The sequence below is a fragment of the Emys orbicularis genome, chromosome 14 (assembly GCF_028017835.1).
Source record: "Emys orbicularis isolate rEmyOrb1 chromosome 14, rEmyOrb1.hap1, whole genome shotgun sequence".
Classification (NCBI taxonomy): domain Eukaryota; kingdom Metazoa; phylum Chordata; order Testudines; family Emydidae; genus Emys; species Emys orbicularis.
Window position 1 is genome coordinate 1412257 of NC_088696.1, and position 17827 is coordinate 1430083.

The 17827-nt window shown below is 46.4% G+C and overlaps 1 protein-coding gene across 1 annotated transcript in view; it reads right to left on the reverse strand.

The window, feature by feature from the left end:
- Nucleotides 1–17827, reverse strand: part of ZFHX3 (zinc finger homeobox 3) — a 176912-nt gene that overhangs the window by 24126 nt on the left and 134959 nt on the right. The window contains exons 6-7 of the mRNA XM_065416524.1: nucleotides 7624–7751; nucleotides 7189–7389 (exon numbers count right to left, since the gene is read on the reverse strand). Coding sequence (XP_065272596.1) covers nucleotides 7189–7389; nucleotides 7624–7751 — 329 coding nt within the window. The remainder of the gene's footprint in view (nucleotides 1–7188; nucleotides 7390–7623; nucleotides 7752–17827) is intronic.

The following is a 17827-nucleotide window of genomic DNA, read 5'->3' on the forward strand; positions in this document are numbered from 1 at the left end:
AAAAGGAAAAAAAAAAAAGACACCAATTCATCAGGGCTCTGTTGTCTCGCCGCGTCTTTAATCATAATTCCTGATTGGGATTCAAGAAGGCAGTAAGCAGAGTTTCTTTGTCTGCCTTCACCTTCTGTCAATTAACTCACCCCGAAATATAATCATCAACCTCACATGCTCCTCTGCATCTTAATCTGGGCCTCCAAACCAGTAAGTCCTGCCCCTATATGTGCTTAAGTAATTACCTTTACCTACCTGTATCTCCACAGCCTCAGCTCTCCCCCTTTCCTCCCCCACATCCAGAAAGGGCTTTGGTACAGGAAATTGTTATAAGGCAGAAAATTCCTAGAGGGAACTGGGACAGAGCCAGAAGGGCAGGAAGTGAGAAATTGTGTGCATCTGTGTATTCAGGACAACTGCAGGCTCTCCCAGCAAGCTGTGCAAGGGAGCCACTGGCAAGTGAAACCCTGAATGTAAAGCTCTATGCTTGGCTCATTGCCTGATCTCCCCACCTCTCAGTCATTTGCCAGCTCAGCTCAGCAGTCCTCTTTGCTGCAGCCATCTTCCTGGTGGGGGCCTTCCCCCTCCCACGCCCAGTGTCTCCCCCAGAGGGAGTTGCCTGACCATTCATCAACCTGACCACTTGGCATACAGGCGGTGTCCCAAGCCCCCATCTTCATCTGTTTTCTTTTCACACGCTAAACTCTTTGGGGCAGGGACTATGGCTTCCTGTGCGTGCAGAGAGGGCCTGGCACACTCGGGTGATTTCGCAATACAAATAAATAATCAGAGTAGAAGGTGAAAAGGAAGGCACTGAATCCTGGCTGTCAATCACAGATAACCAGGTAAATGATATTATTTTATACTGTTTATGGTTATGTCTGTATTTAAATGGTGTAACTGTCATGGGTGGAAGGGCGGTGGAGGGTTGAGTCTTGTAGGGGAAGTTAACTTATGTGCTGTTTCATGTGATCATATGTGGTCACTTCCCATTCAGATGGTCCAGCAATAGCTGGGAACTAACCCTAGCTCCAGTCTTCCAAACTCCTAAATGCTTGTATTTCCTCATTCAAGTTTCTCTAGTGCTTCCACAACACCAACTTCATATGCACCAATATGAAGGTATTAAAACAACCCTAAGATATGTATACAACTGCAATGTATCACTGTGTCAGCTTGCTGGTGTAACCCTAGACCTTAGTTATTCTATGTACTGGGGCAGCACCGAGGAGCCCCAGCCGTGACCCCCATGGTGCTAGGGGCTGTACAAACACAGAAAGAGATGGTCCCTGCCCCAAAGAGCTCACAATCTCCCTCTATCACTTCCCTATTGTTTCTTAGCCACAATCACTGTACCATGTTCAAATCAGATTGTCATCCCCTTGGGGTTAGAGTCACATTTTTCTATCTGGGCTGAAAGTCACCTAGCATGTTTTAGCTCTAGAAAATAATTATCTAGTTCACTCTCGGAATTTCTAACCTGCCCATCTCCATAGTATGTAGGCATGTGTCCTAGGGGACCATACGCTAGCACTTCCTGGCTCTCTTGTAAGTCATCCTTCTATACAATGTTATCGTGTAGGCTATGAATGGTATCACCTACACAGGAAATGTATACCCAGTACTATCAGACCTTAGTATGTTTCCTTCCTGTCCTAGCAATGTCTCTTCTGCCCCAAGATGAAATTGGTTAGTGAGTATTTATGCTAGGGGTGAAATTGGTCCCTGGTCTGTGTAGATGCTGAGCGCCCACTATTCCAGTTGAAGCCAATGGAAGCTACGGGTGCTCAGCCTCTCTGGAAAGCAGGCTCCGGTATGTGTACCCGATACCCCAAATCAGTGGCCATTTTGGAAAAATTTGGCCCAATTGCTCAGTGTTACAAAGTGAGCAGAAATTGAACACAGATCTCCTCTCTCCTTGTCCTGTTTGTCTCCCTTAAGACTGTCCTCTCTCACAGAGACTAAGCTCAAATGCTCATCCTCAAGAGAAAATGAGCTTGCTGCTGTTTTTGAAAAGGACTCTGTAAGCTGCTTCCTCAGAGGAGACAGTCCAAAACGGCTGAGAGAAGTATGATCCTTCGGTGTGGGAATCCTGCTGAAACTGGGTCACGCCCACACTCTTCAAGTGACAGCGCTGGAGAGCCTGTTGTGAGAGCTGAATGTAACAGTTCAGGGGGTGGACAAGGAGCTCGGTACAATCTCCACTCTGCCAGCAATGCTGGACTCAGTAAATGGCTGTTCATCCCTGTTCTCTCATTCCCCTCCTCCCATTTCCACACACCATACCCTTTTCTAAGCCCCAGCAAAGCTTATAGTTGGGGTTTTCAGAAAGCACTGCTTCACTGAGGCCTGAGCTGTGGTGGCTAGGATTCTTGCTATCTCGTGGTAACACATCCGTACGGAGGTTCCCATCTTGGCCAGTCTCTCCTCTATTCTGACCCTAGGTACATAACATGGGTCTTGGACACATCAAAGCCACGTACCCAGCTTTGGACAATGACAAGAGATCAATATTCTATACATTAGCTCTGCCTTCTCCCACTGGCTGCTTCTGCCTGTCTGGGATGCAGGGCCAATCCCATGGAAGTTCTAGGTAGCTCTTCATGAGCTCCCCCAACATGGCCAAAATAATTGAGATTTAAAAATAACCTCCCTAGCAAGGGTCTGAGGAGCTACATTAATATCCCTTCTGTCCATGCAGGGGGGAAATGCACATACAATGCAAGGTCCCCGAACCAGACAAAGGAGGGAATTTCCATTACAAAGAGAGAGAGGGGGCTGGAGTGAAAAGCTTCATTAGACTCAGAGAGGCAAAGCGATGGCAGTATACCAAGGTCACTTCTAATTTAGACCATCTAATTGGCAAACATGGCTCCAAATGGCTATCATCTCACAGGGCTCAGAATTAATGAAGCCCGATTATTTTCATTACCTTCATCCGAGATGGAGAACGAGACACAGAGTGAGAAAGGGGGGGGGGGAGGGAGAGGGGGCGAGAGGGAGGGAGAGAGAAACACTGACTGACAGCAGAAGGCAGAGAGCAGTAAGAGGAGACAATAGAAAAGGAGAAAAGAATATAAAGACAGTGAGAGAGGAGAGAGGATGGCAGAAACAGGAAAGAATTACTTTGGGAGCAAGAGAGAAAAGAAAAAGATGAAAAGACAGCTGGCGACAGGGAACAATGGAAGGACACCTTAAACACGGGACAAGAAAATGGACAACAGAATTAAATGGAGGGGTAGAGGAATTTATGGAACGATAAAGGAAGCTGAGAGGGAGGCGGGAGCATTCCCCATTACTGGAGGCTGCCTGGCAAGCAGTCCCTTCTCCTATTTCGAGCCCATCAGTCTTGTCAATTGACTATGGAAGTGAACTGCACTTCACCCTCATTAAGGAGCTCTTGGCCAAAGCGGTGCAGGTCCAGGACTAGTGAAGTGGCTGTTGTGTGGAAAGACAACTAGAGTAGTTTAGAGCAGATGAAATGCCATATAAAACAAATTTTAAACACATTTATTCACCAGCGTAACCAAGTGGCAGCAGTAGAAGACTGGTGCAGACAGACTGGGGCTGCATGGAATGTTGCCTTCAGCTGTCAGGGTATCTTGGGAGCTCCACTTACTGTATATAAACCCTCTAGGTCATGTCTTCCCCGTCCATTAGATGCTGGGGTTGCTGCACACATGCCTTTGAGCTCCGGGACCTCTACATACCAATCACACACACGTTTCTCTCTCACCCCACCATTGATGGACTAGCAGAGTGTCTTGAGAGGATCAGTTCTCAGAAAGGAGGGCTAGTGCTCTGGCTATTCCCAGCAGGACAGTCACCCAGACTGCTTGTTGATATGAAAGGGAGAGGGACAAGAAACACACAGATATGAGATGCAGAGCATAAGCAAGCAGCTGTTACTATGGCAACAGACATATTAGACACTGCAGGTTCCTGAAAGGCGTCTGATAAGGTATTATTAACTTGAGCCTCCTTCAAATACTGAACGCAAAGACATCGTGTCAAAAGCAACCTGGCTCCCATTTATTGGGCTGCAATTCACTTACAGTGCATGAACTGGGTCTCGGTGCCTTCAGATTGAGACAGGAATCTTGGCTGGAATGAGCAAAATTAGGAATTTACAGTGTTCCCGTGTCCACCACAAATGGTTGTTTCTTTTATTTTTTTAAAAAACATGTTGTTTGCCATTTAAAGCAAAATGAAAATATCTGCCAGGCCCCCTTCTGCTTTATTCAAAGCACACAGACCATCCCTCTTCCCCAGGTGTTCTTTCCCGAGCACCACAGAGAAAAGCAGCCCAGGCTTCATGGACGTGAACAAAGAAACAAGTAATGGGACAGGGCTCACAGGAGACTCCCATCCTTTCTGATGGGATTTCTGATCTCAGCAGAAGGCTGGAGCACTCCAGGTGCCCTGGGCGGGGGTTGTTAAACTACTGGGTGAGTGAGGTCTTGATCACACACCGAAGGTGCACCAATCTAACTAAATTGCTTGCAGACTAAATGGTCTGAAGAATTCTGTATATCGATTTAAATAAGGCATTCTTAACCGTGACAGAGTGCCCACCCAAGGGGCTGTACCAATTTAACCACATCAGTGTCTAAACCAGTTTAGGTAAAATTGGTACAACTTGTATGTGTAGACAAGGCCTCATAAATTGACCCCATTTCTCTAGGCTAGAACAATGGAGAGCACTCTTGGCAGACTGGGGACTCCCACTTGTATGGCAGAAGCTCTATTGCTACTCACTGCTCTCTTATTTCTTCTCTTCATGATAGGGACAAAATATGTTCATCTTGCGTTTGACTCTAAGCTGCCTTAGAATCTCAGTTCTTTGGGACAGTCCTTGAATATCAATGTATACAATGCCCCAGTACGATCGGGCTCCGTCCCTGTTTGGGGCCTCTCCGGGTGTCAACACTGCAATTAGACACCCGTGGCTGGCCTATGCCAGCTGACTTGGGCTTGCGGGGCTCAGGCTACAGGCCTGGTTAACTGCGGTGTAGGAGTTTGGGCTCAGGCTGGAGCCTGAGCATTGGGACCGTATGAAGCAGGAGGGTCCTAGAGATTGAGCCTGAACGTCTACACTGCAATTAAACAGCTCCTCAGCCCGAGCCCCACCAGTCTGAGTCGGCTGGCACGGGCCAGCTGCAGGTTTTAATTTTAGTGTAGACATACCTTGAGCGCTATAAATGTTAGCTAACTAACATGTTCTCTTTCCAAAGCCCCCTGGTATTTTTGTATTGTTTATTATTGTTTTCACTGAGGACAGAGGTACCCGAATTTGGCATTTACTGGGGGCAGTAATGGGACCTGTCAACACTGTTAGATGTTGATGTGTTCCGAGATCATGGTTCCCAGACTGTGGTGCATAGATCTCTCACATATGTTCCTGGACCAGCACTGATTGCCAGGCACAGCATCTCTTCTGGCATTTAATGAACCATTCTCCAGTGCGGAGCAGAGCATTCCTTCAGCCCGCCAGGAGCCAGGCATGGCAGAGGGAGGGGGATACGGCAGCAGACCTGGAAGGACGAGAAACTGGGGGAAAAGCAGCAGAGGGAAGGAGAAATCTGACAAGCAAGGAGGAAGGAGAGAAAAAGACAAAACAAAAGGGAAAGAGGAAGACTGGTGCTGGAGCAAGATCATGTGCTTCCACAAACGATGCCACCTAAGGAGAAACATGGACCACTGGACATTTTTTCTTGTGCCATGATACACATGGATTGGAACACCGGAAAGACAGGTGAGCCCACAAGATTATTTTTATTTAGTTGTATTGTTGCAGTGCTTAGAAGCCAAAATTGTGCTAGGTGCTCCACAGAGACATCATAAAAGCAAGTCCCCGATCAGCCAGTCCATGACTGAGAGAATGTCGCTTGTACAAAAAGCCTGTTCAGAATGACAGCTTGAGCACCGCAATGTTAGAAATGTAATAAAAAGGACATTTCCCATCATGCACTGTAATGATAATTTCCTTCTCAGATTAACTGGAGACAAACAGAATGCTGGATAAAGGCTTCCATTAGAGACAGTGTTAGAACAGGACTCCCATGTTTGACACCTACAGCAATGCTGTAGAAGGGGGGGGAAAGTTTGACACAAATATCTTGGTACTGAACCAGATTTAACTGATCTCTCAAGTTTTGCTACACTTACAGAGAAACTGCACTGGTGAAGACAGTCACAGCTGCACAAAGGGTGCAACCCACCTTGGAGAAACAATTACAAAAATGGATCTATTTCTAACTACATGTTTCCATGGAAATATTTGATATTATTTAGAAAATCTCCTCCATTTCAACGGCCTAAAGACCTTTCCACTTCAGAGAAGTTTAACTGACCATCCTTAAAGTTCCATTTGAAATGAGGCATTTCAAAACATTTTGACAGTGGCATTTTAAACAAGGAATTGACAGGATTTTACAGCCACACATTATCCATCTCACACGGGCCAACTACACAATATCCACATGGTTGTTATAGTTGCCTTGAAAAAAGTGATCTGTTACTTATAAAAAGTTACGTTATCTCTGACTGACTAATTTCTCATTGAAGGACCAGATCCTACTTCTACTCCCATGATGATGAGCGTCGATCACTGACTGAAGTGTACAGTGTGAATTCCACTGAGGCAGTGCATCCCATGCCAGCCGCACCCTTGCCTCAAGAATGATAAAATTGCCAAAGACAGTAAACCTATTGCTTCTCCCAGTTATGTTTTAAACAGAAAGCCAGTTCCTGATTTCCTGTAAACCGTCACTTTAACGACCCTGGCTGTCCGATTTCATGAGAGAGTTAACATGGCAGCACTTGTTCTCTCCTTTGCTGGAGGCAACACAGTCACATGAACTGCTGCCTCTCCCACAAGCCTCCACCTAAGACTTGACTTTTGCAGTGACTTTAAGGGGTTAAGGGAGACCATGTTTACTGAATATTCTTCTCAGTATCTCCACAGGGTAACTCTTTCTCCTGATTGTGCCGACCACCACAATACCCAAACATGGGGATGAGAAGAATCAAAGCAAGAGAAGTTCTTGTAGGATCAAGGAGTGGGATCCTGGATCAGCAGGTTACATCAAAACTAGCCAGTGCCCATGGGCACAGGCAAGGCCCTTTTGTTTATGCTAAGACAACTTCACTCTTGCTGGGAAGGCAGAAGGTGCACTTTGGCTCCCAGAGACTTACCGTCATGATGAGTTTTTCAACACAGTCAGGTGACACACTGTGCAGGTGTGTGAGGTGCAGCTGCAGATGGATCTTGTTGTTGAGCATGTCCTGGCAGAGCGGGCAGCGGAGCATGGGCTGCACTGAGTGCTGGGTCATGGCATGTACCCGCAGCCGGTTCACATCGGTGTTACTGTATTTGCAGTATGGACACTGATACATCTATAGAGAGAGATGAAACAAAACATGCTGACTGAATCACGTGATTGACACAATCACTGCTTATATTTCCTCCTTCCTTACAGCTTGACTGTAATAATCTTGTGCCTTTGTCCTATCACTCAATCACCACCTTTTCATCAGCTTTTCTTTTTCTCTCAACACCTGGGAAGTGAATTAACAGCCTCTAGATTTTTATGGCTTTCCAGGAAGTAATGCTGGGGTCCTGTGCCTCACCTGCTCTGATTTGGTCTCCTCTGAAGTTTTTGACCATTTAGAGGAGAGAGGTGACTCAGAGCTGCTGGGAAATGACATGCGTTTGGAGGATGCTGGAGACTCTGTCAGCTCCTTGTCTGCCTGGCTGGCTGGTGCTGCAAAGACAAATGAGACTTGCATTAGGACATCCCCATCAGGACAGCTCTAAAGGGATTCATGCTGGATGAAAAGATCAGTAATTCCATTTGTGCTGTTGTATTTTCTTGAAACAAACACAGTCTAAGGATTTGAAGAGGAGGAACATCTGGGCCAAGTGACATCTTACTAAACATGCTAGGGAGAAAGTACGAGTTTCTCTCTCGCTATCTGGCATTACTGGCACTAAGAAATAAGGAACTGTGACAGATCCATACAGCTACAAGCAGAAAAGCACAACCACTCACTCCAACTCCCTGGGTCAGCTTAAAATCTAGTAGATGCAAGACAGTCTTCTCCTGAGTTTACATGTGAGATTGGACCACTTGGCCATATGTCAGCGCTTGAGTGTCAGGATTCCCCCTCGTTCCAGGAAGAGTTGGCTATACAGAGGACAATGCAGGAGGACATTCCTACCCTGAGTGCAGAAAGGTTCATACACCGTGTGCGAAGCATTGTGAGGCATTCATTCATGAAAGCCAGCCCAGGGCAGTGGTAGGTGCAACGCAGAAGATTCACATCTGGGTCCTACTCAGTCTCACTTTCCTAGACTGGCAGCAGCTGGGGGTTCCGAGTGTGGCGTGCACTCAGCGTTCGGGCAGAGGGCAGGGCTGGTCTTACTCTCCACCGAGCAGTCCCCCTGAAATCCCCAGGAAGTCTGGGTGACAGAGCCTGGCCTATGACCAGCGGTGGGACTGGCTCCGATATGGACACCAAGAATGGCTGTTTAGGCATAACCCTTAAACATATTAATACAAAGCAATGCTATTCAAATTCAAACGTATACAGAAAAGTAATAAAATCAGAGCTCAATGCAGAAAATATTCCAGGAAATTGACGCTGTTCCCAGAATGCACATCCTATGACCTATAAACCCTGTATCTTGGTAACCTGGAGTACATAAGTTTGTAGGACATCTATTATTTAAAAACTAGAAAGACAGGCATATTACACACAGTCCCCCCCCCACCGCCCCGAACACACATTCATAACAGTACTATAATCTGTCTTGAATCGACTTCAAACCCATTTCATCCTTAATGGGAGTTATTCATTTTCACTTGAAAGATAATACATGACAGCTGGATATTTAACATGATAGACTGGCTGCCGATTAACCAGGTGCTGTAACGTTCTTAGACTGGTTCCCCCATAGCCTGTTCCCGATCTCTTATTCACACTGTGAACCTGATGCTGTGGAACCAACCACACCTCACTTCAGAAGCTGCAGTCAGTGCACAGCTTAGATATGTTATTCACATGCCAGAAACCCTTTCAAAGCTATCGAGGTGGGATTTATTCCAAAATGTGCCTTCTAATCGGAAATCTAATTCACACATTTAACAATCCCCCAACACTAAGCATTCATAAAATAAACAGAGTGCAAAACCAGTTCCAGGAAAAGGGAGTCAGACAGACACTATGAATGGACATAAAAGGACCTGTGTCATTCTTGTGGAGAGAGGAGTTGATGAATGTTAGTGCTCCTGAATGTGTCCAAGCGATATAGTGGCAGATGATTGGCAAGTTCTTTGCCACATGGCTCTGCTAATGCACTTAATTCCTGTCCTGCAGAACCCCTGATATTTCAGTCCTGTGCTCCTACGGTGGTCTAATGCCTCAGTGTCAAATTTAAGCACATACCCCCAAAACATGTGTAGAATCCCAGTGTACCATTAAGACCTTTGTGCTGCTCAGTCTACTAAAAAAAGGCCAACCCTACAGCTTATTAGTGTAAAAGAAGTCAATGCTTTCATGGTAAATCTACAGACATCAGAACGCATCCACCATTGTCTTGTCCACGTGGCAAGATGAACTTTTATTCAACTCACAAACTTGCTGTTTGAATCTAAAACCTCCCTTGTGGCTCAGAGATGGAGCTTCTTTAAAAAGATTTCTACAGAATTGAAGTTTAGTTTATTTTTTGGGGGAAAGGAAAGTAATCTCACAGTACAAATGGAGCATCAGGGCTGTGGGTGAAGATTACCTACCTGCCCCACCCCACGCCATGGGAAACAGTCCTCTAGATCCGATTCATGGTGTGACAAGAGAATAGCACTGAGCCAGGCTGTGCTTCATGAGCCCCGACTCTACCAATAAGAGTAAGAAGAATTCCTAGCAAGAACTCCTTCATTGTGGCTGGTGGAAGATGATCCAGTGTTAAATTGCCTTGGCTGGTCCCTGTGTGACGTGAGGAGAGTGGCCCCAATAAGAGGGTTAACTACTGCTGATATTGTCCACTCCTCAGTTTGACCTCAGACATTAAAATGTCAACCACAGTCGGGAAGTCAGGCATCAGGCCCCAAGCTCTGTCTGCATACAGTCAGGCAGCAATACAAGCAGCACTCCCTTCCCTACTCATGGGGACTTGAATCACAGAGCCCTACAAAATTTAGGCTGGATTTCCAGTTAGCACAGTAGGCACGTGCCTAGGGGCGCCAGCGTTCTAGGGGTGCCTAAAAATGCAAAGTTTGCTGCTCCCAGGTCCCAGCAGGGGGCAGGGCCGGCTGAGGGGGAGACGGCCCCACGCAGCCCTGCTGGGGAGCTTCTACCAGCAGGGAAGGTGAAGCAGGCCCCTGTGGCAGGGGAAGAGCTCAGCAGTCCAATGCAGGCCCTGCCAGGCAAGTGCGACCTGAGGGAGCCCGGCCTGGGCAGGCCTCGCTCCTGCTCCAGCCTGGCTGATCGCGCCACACCTGAGGGGCCAGAGTGATCAGCCTGGCAGACACAGTCACCTCCAAGCGGGGCTGGTGAGTGTGGCCGGGGAGTAGGTCTTGGGGAGGGAGGGGCTCTGGGCAGTGGGGGAGGTGTGTGTGTGTTGGGGTGCCAGGCAGTGGGGTGTCTGTGTGGGGCCCTGGGCAGTTGTGGTGGTGGGGCGCTGGGGGGGGGGGGGGGGGAGTCTGTGGGCGGGGGGCGCTGGGTAGTGGTGTGCAAGGTGCTGTGCAGTTGTGGTGGGGTCTGTGGGCGAGGGGTGTGTGTGTGCTGAAGATGCTGTGCCTAGGGGCATGTAAGGTGTAAATCTGGCCCTGTCCCCTTGCACTGACTGGTAATTAGGTCTCAAGCGTGGTTTGGGGAGGGACTCTCTGGGCTCTATCAACTTTCACTTCAACCCTTGAACTACTATTAGTTGAATGCAACAGGCATCTAGTGATTCTTCTCCTGCGGTGTTTGTGGCAGGAAGAGTCCCTACAGGATAGAAACTCCCCCCTTCCTAGATTTACTATCTGTCAGTTTAACCACCTGTTTCATATACATTAAATGTAAAAATATACATTCAGGAGATGGATGTTCTCATGGGCACAATGTGGACAAGGTAACCGTAATTAAACACAAAAGCCTATGTTAAAGTCTATCTTTAACTCATAAAAAGCAAACCGAAAACCAATGCTTTATTTACCCAAGTCTCCAAAGCTTTCCATGGCTCTCCCTATTGTGCCCTGCTATTGCCACACACCTAGTATCTACGTATGTGACATCAGATTGGCCTGAGGCTCCCAAGGTGAGGTCAGGATGAACATTCCCAGAATGTGGCGGTCGAAATCAGACTTATCACCATGATCTTCATGACACCTCTTGTAGGTAATGAGGAGCATAAAAACAGAACTAGTCCTTTACTGACAACGTAAGTTTCTAGTTTTCACTCAGTGGAATGAACTGTGATCGACACATTGCAGGAGACATTCAGTGAGCAGGGACTGGCTTTGAGAGGGTTACTTGTGACATTAGATAAGATGTCACATTAAACTCCCACTGAATTATCAGAACTATTTTTTGGAAAAAGCTTCTGTGCTTAGAATCTACTGGGGTCTCTTCTCTGAGAAACATGCAGAACTTATCTGTGTAACTTCCGGTGAGTGTTATTGGGAGTTGTGTATGGAAGTCACCTGCACAGTAACAAGGGAAAATAAATATGCTATCGTACAGTAAATGATTCAAGCCATTACTGGGAATGTGCCACAGTCACTTTTCCAAGGTAAAGAATTCAAATGCTTTACGGTTTTGTAACCAAAGCACTAAGGACCTACTTAATTTTGTCAAAAAATATATATACCTCAAACCTTATAGCTAATGTGTGGGAAAAACAATCTTTGGAAACTTCCAAAAATATGATCTCCTCTTCCACAGTAATAAGATTTGGTGTAATCCATGGCAGACTAGAGCAATTAACTCAGGAAATCCTCGGTTCTTGTATTTTGGCTATGCCGCTGACTCTCACATTTTGGGAAGTCACCTGCATTTTCAGAGGCGGTCTTTAATTTTGGGAGCCCAGTTTCAGACAACAGGGGCTTGTTTTCAGAGGTGCTGAGTGCTGGCAGTTCTCTGATGTCAGTTGGCACTGTGGATGCTCGGCTGCTCTGAACATCAGACCATGGGTGTTTGAAGCACCCTAAATTAGTGCACACTTTTGAAAACAGAATCTGGGCTGTTAGGGCAGCTCTGCATCGCCTGCAGCTACTAAGCTGCCCTAACTAGTGTAGCCAGCTTCTGGAGACATAGGACTGTCTCTACGCCAGCCCTTGGTGAATAGGGGGATCCTCTGGTGACATAGGAGCTGCCCCCATTAACCTTCCCGCTATTGCTGGGTGCATGGTCAGGTGTGGCTGGGGCATCCCGGGTTTTGGTGACCTCTGTCTTCCATAATGGCTCCCTGGAGCCACAGGCAGTCAGCACAAGATATAGCAACATTTCAGACCACTAACTTCAGCTGGGGAACCATCCTGGCAAAAGATAGTTTAAATTCAGTTTGCTCCCTTCCCCGGAAACTCTGAGTGCTCCTCAGTGCAGCTGATCTGGCTCACCAGCCTTAACCTCTCTAACATAGGGACACTTGTCTACTCCATAGGAGGGGTGTGAAGATGAATTGGCTGTTTTCAGAGTTCTCAGAATGTATGCCTCAAGACACATGCTAAGGACTATTTTTAAAGATAAAATTCCCATTTGGGCTATCAACACCGAGACCAAGTTACTGCTAATTGACACCCACCCAAACCTACTGTATGTCAGATCTAAGTACATGAATGATCTTCGGATCAGCCATCATGGAACTAGTGGTGGGACAGTGTCACAGAGCAGGGGAGTTAAGGACTCCTTTACATTCTGGAGAAAGGGGACATGCAAACCACATCACTCTTGAGCGCACCCAGTGATTGACTATAAAGCTTCAAAACAGACTTAGAAAAGAATGTGTATTAATTACCACATCACACACAGTCAGTCTGACCTATTCATCTGTTATAGAGTAGACTAGGATAAATGTCCAGAAAAAAGAAATGTCGAAAACCTTGTATTTCACTTTCCTCCAAACCACTGCTCATCCAGCACACATACCCCTGTACCACAAGTAGGGGCCAAGGAGAGATCCTGCTCAAAGATCAGGGCTCCGCTCAAGAAAACAAATGAAAATGTGATAAATGTCCTGAGCAGGAGGTAATTTGTGCATTGATTTGCTCATCTCAAGGTTTAAAGAAATAAAGAGGTTAGAAGAATACACCTTTCCATAGACAGAGAAAACATGTACCTCACACCCATACCTGAAAGCAGTATGGCTGCAAGGCATCCTACCCTCCTGAAGCATTTCTGAGAGGCTACTTCTTCAGTGCTTATGCCAGACAACACCTGCTTTTCAGCATGGGGGGGATTCACTCTCTCTATTTTAAAGGGGAAGATGCCACCCAGAAGTGACACTCATCCTTTTCTTTGCTAACCCCAGAGGTTAACATAGCGAGGGACCCAAAGAGCTGACTATGCTTGAGCCTTGTGGAAAGGCCAAAGGCAGCCGCCACCCCCCACCTTTCAACCATCAGACTCTCTTAGCTAAAGTACCACTGACAGCCCCTTCATCTAAACTTCCATCTCCCGACCCAGCAACATAATGGAGGAGCCAATTAAATGATTATTAATTCATGCTGCTTTCCGTAAGCCAGAGGTTCTCATCTCCCTGCATTCCGTAAACCAGCTTGCCACCTGCCCCACAAATTTACAGCAGGGTTTTTGCTACCTTGATTGATTATGAAAATATGCTTCATACTAGCTCAGCAGCCAGTCTCAGCTACACTTTCAACCCCACTAGAACACTATTTTTGTTGCCTGATAGAAACTACAATTACCCAGTGGGGTTGCTGATTCCCACATGCCTTTCTCCAGTGACAGGTTCTTCAGACCTTTTCCTCAAATTTTTCCTGGAACGACCATATGGGACCCTGCACTCTGAAATTTTGTACCAAACTCTAACCCTCAGAGTTAAATCTGACTGCCTTTTGTAGAGGATTTTAAAACGGCCATGAGGAGCTCTCGCTACACTCATTCAGTAGAAAGGTATCCTTAGAGTCCCTGTTGGTTCTGTCTGGAGAGCCGGTGCTTGGAGAAGTGACAGGATTATCTCATCCCTTTTCATTCCCCTACACCATAAGGCCTTCACCCTCCTATCTTTATCAGAGTGGATGAGTGGTGAGGCAGCATTCTTACATTGGGGAGTGTTCTTCACTGGAGCACACAGAGAAACAGCTTTGGAATCCTGCATATTTTGGTATCAAGTTTCAGGCAGATCTCTCGATCATACATTTGCTATTCCAGCAGGAACACACCATTTATATTAATATAATAGGAATAAATACAAGTCAATAATTCCATTGAGGGCTTCTAGTGACATAATAAACCAGGAGAGTAGAGCTTAAGCCTCACTGAAATGGAATTTCCTTGTCTAATATTGCTGCACTACTGCACGTTTGTTCCTTTTTGTGTTAATAACATATGGTTAGAATGTTTCTTTCTGAAACACTGTCTGTTTACATTCCCTATTCCCCAAAGGTCCCATTCATCCTAATGGGACATTGTAGCCATACTAATAGGACTGAATATCGCCTGTTGCTCTACTGGATTTTTTCAAACGCACATTTCATAAATAATAGGATCATACAGTAGATAGAATTAAATACAGAGATATTTGCAAGTGCACTTTCGCACACAGACCTTTGTCTATCTTTTAAAAGCATGACCCTGAAAATGGTCAAATGGATTTATTTGTCTAGCTTTGAGTTATATGTTTTATTCTGCAGTGAGTCTGAATAGCTGAACTGATATTAAATATTTATCTTACCACAGCACCCAGAAGCCCCAAACAGGATAAGGGCCTGTTCTCCTCTACAAACACACAGATGTGGTCCCTGCACCAATGAGCTTACAATATAAGACGACAAGCAAGACACAAATGGTGGGAGACAAGAAGACAATCAATTATATATAAGTTTTGTAGTGACATCAATAAATACTATCCTCTTTCCCCAGCTCCCCTTCAGACTAGCCGTTAGGGGTTGGCTGGTTTCCTGTGGGCTTCGCAGCAGGAAAAGCCCTGCGGACTATGCTCTCTGAAGGTGACACAGTAGGGAGGAATGTGTGAGGAGCAGACAAGTGAGTGGTCAAAGCAGCTGTAGCTGGCAGACCAGACTGGGTCAGGATGCAATGTCACAAGAGACCAGAGCAGAGAAATCAGGACTAGCAGAGTTATGAAGGGCCTTGATGGTCAAGATAAGAAGCTTGAAATTGATACAGGGGGATCCAGCAGAAGGATTCAACTACAGGAGTTACATGGTCAGAGCAATGGGCCAGGACAACAACATGAAGTTAACAAGAAGTTTAAGTTGGTGCAGCAGGGTGGCGTGCCTCTTTAAGGGCTAGAGACCAGGGCTCAGCCACACCTGTTTACTGTGGAGAGTTACAAGGGCTCCTGCAGGGAGTACCCTGAGATCGGCAGAGTGGCCCCCGCCAGGAAGGGCTGGGAGTGGTCTGCTAAAGCAGGGAAGCCCCTGAGATATCCTGAGTTTAGATATCCTGAAGAGCGAGTCACTGAACTGAAAGCCAGCTCTGAGAAGGAAAGCTGGGGACTCCTCCCCCAAGAGGAGAGAAAGACTGAACTGGGAGTGTGGCCTGAAGGGCCAACGTGTGTCAGGACTAAATAAACTGGACCTCAGAAGAAGAGCGTTCAATTACCTTTGGACCGTGCTGTGGAGTAAGCCAATATTTGCTACCTTCCTAATTTGGGCAGTACTGTCCCATATCTTTAGAGCATATTATTACTGGCACGTACATGAAATCATCAGGTCATTGTTTTGCAATGCACAAGTCATGCATACGGGGACATCCCCTAATGTTGTACCTTTTCTTCCTAGCATAATCATTAGGATTAAAGACCATGGACACTGCTGGGGGACAATCTTGGTTGCTTTTTTGGGAGAGGTTTACCAAATGAGTGGTTGAAAGGAATGCAGCATTTGGATTTCAATAATTAGCTGATACTGAGTCTCATGGTATCTTAGTTGAAAAATGAATTCAAATGGCTTGGATACAAAAACTCATTTGGACTGAAAACTGGACCAAAGACCATAGAAAAAGTTTAAGGCTAAGGCTAAAAGACATAGTTTCGTGCAGTGCAGAAGTGTCCAATGAGGAGTACAGGATCTTTTTTGGGTTCAGTCATTTCTAGTCTGGATGAGGCAGCCAACAGCAAACAGAACTGGTAAGAGCTGTCAATAGCAGTGAGGACATAGAATGAACAGAAAAAGACCTATAGGGGTTAGAGACATGGACAGAACAGCCAAGAGATTCTATTTTTTAAACTGCTGCTAACGCATCTAGGAGGAAATAATCAAACAATGAGACTGAGTGGGAAGAAGAATTAGGAGTGTCAAAGACTAGGTCACACCAACATTATAACTGTTCCCCTGTTGAGGGATCCAGTTATAATAAAGATGTCCTCTAAAAAAGATAAAACACAGTTCAATCTTGCAGTGTAGACAGGCTTAAACTGTTTTAATCACGTTCTCGTTGTATGCTATAACTCTGAAAAATACAACTTGCAACATAGGTGAGTTTTTGCCAAACTACAAGACTAATCTGTGTTTAAAGGACATTGAGGGAGGGACTTCCATGTTTTACCTGGGTCTGCTATCACGGTAGCAATTGCAGAATAGGACTTTGGGGTTATAATGGATGGCAAAGTAGATAGGTGTTTACAATGTAATATGACACCAGAAGGCCAGGGCATTGTGGGCTGCATGCAAAAATGCTCCCTAACACCGGGAGAGAGGCGACAGCTCCTCTCTACAGAGCCCTCTTGTGATGGCACTGGGAATGCTGCAGTCAGTTCTGAGTACTATATTGGCTGAAAGATACTGATAAACTGAGGAAGTTCAGAGAAGAGCAACAAAGCTGAGCAGGGGGCTGGAGGGGTTGATTGGAGGGAAAGACTAACGATGCTAAATCCACGTGGCTTGGCTAAAGGACTCCCCAGGAAATGGGAGAAAGCAACGGTCTCCGAGGAGAAGGAGGGTTCTACACAGCGGGGGGAGAGAGGAGTTACTGAAGGCACGTCTTCACTACCCGCCGGATCGGCGGGTAGCAATCGATCTATTGGGGATCGACTTATTGCGTCTAGTGAAGACGCGATAAAATCGATCCCCGATGGCTCTGCCGTCGACTCGGGAAATCCACCGCGGCAAGAGGCGGAAGCGGAGTCGACGGCAGCGCAGCAGCGGTTGACTCGCCACCGTCCTCACAGCCAGGTAAGTCGACCTAAAATACGCAACTTCAGCTACGCTATTCACGTAGCTGAAGTTGCGTATCTTAGGTCGACACCGCCCCCCCCCCCCCGTAGTGTAGACCTAGCCTAAGGCTGGGACAGGAGGTGTAACAAGATGTAATGGGAAGAGCAAATTTGTGCAAAGAACTCCCTGGCACTGAGCTGTCCCAGGCTGAGAGTCTCCCAAGGGGAGGGGGAAGGAGTCTCAGTGCAAGGGACACTTCAAAGTAGGGCAGACAAAGCACTAGACAACGCCACCCTGTAGCAACAACTGAGCCCAGTGCTGGGGCCCTAATGCTCCTCCCCATCTCTGCCTTCTATGACTGTAGGATTCATCAGCAAGACCTTCCAGAGCATTGTCCTGGGCCAGAGAACAGCGTCCCCAACAGCAGGTGGACCATATTTCCTTTATACGAATATCAGACAGGCAAGTAAAATCAGACCTTGGAGATGGCGTCC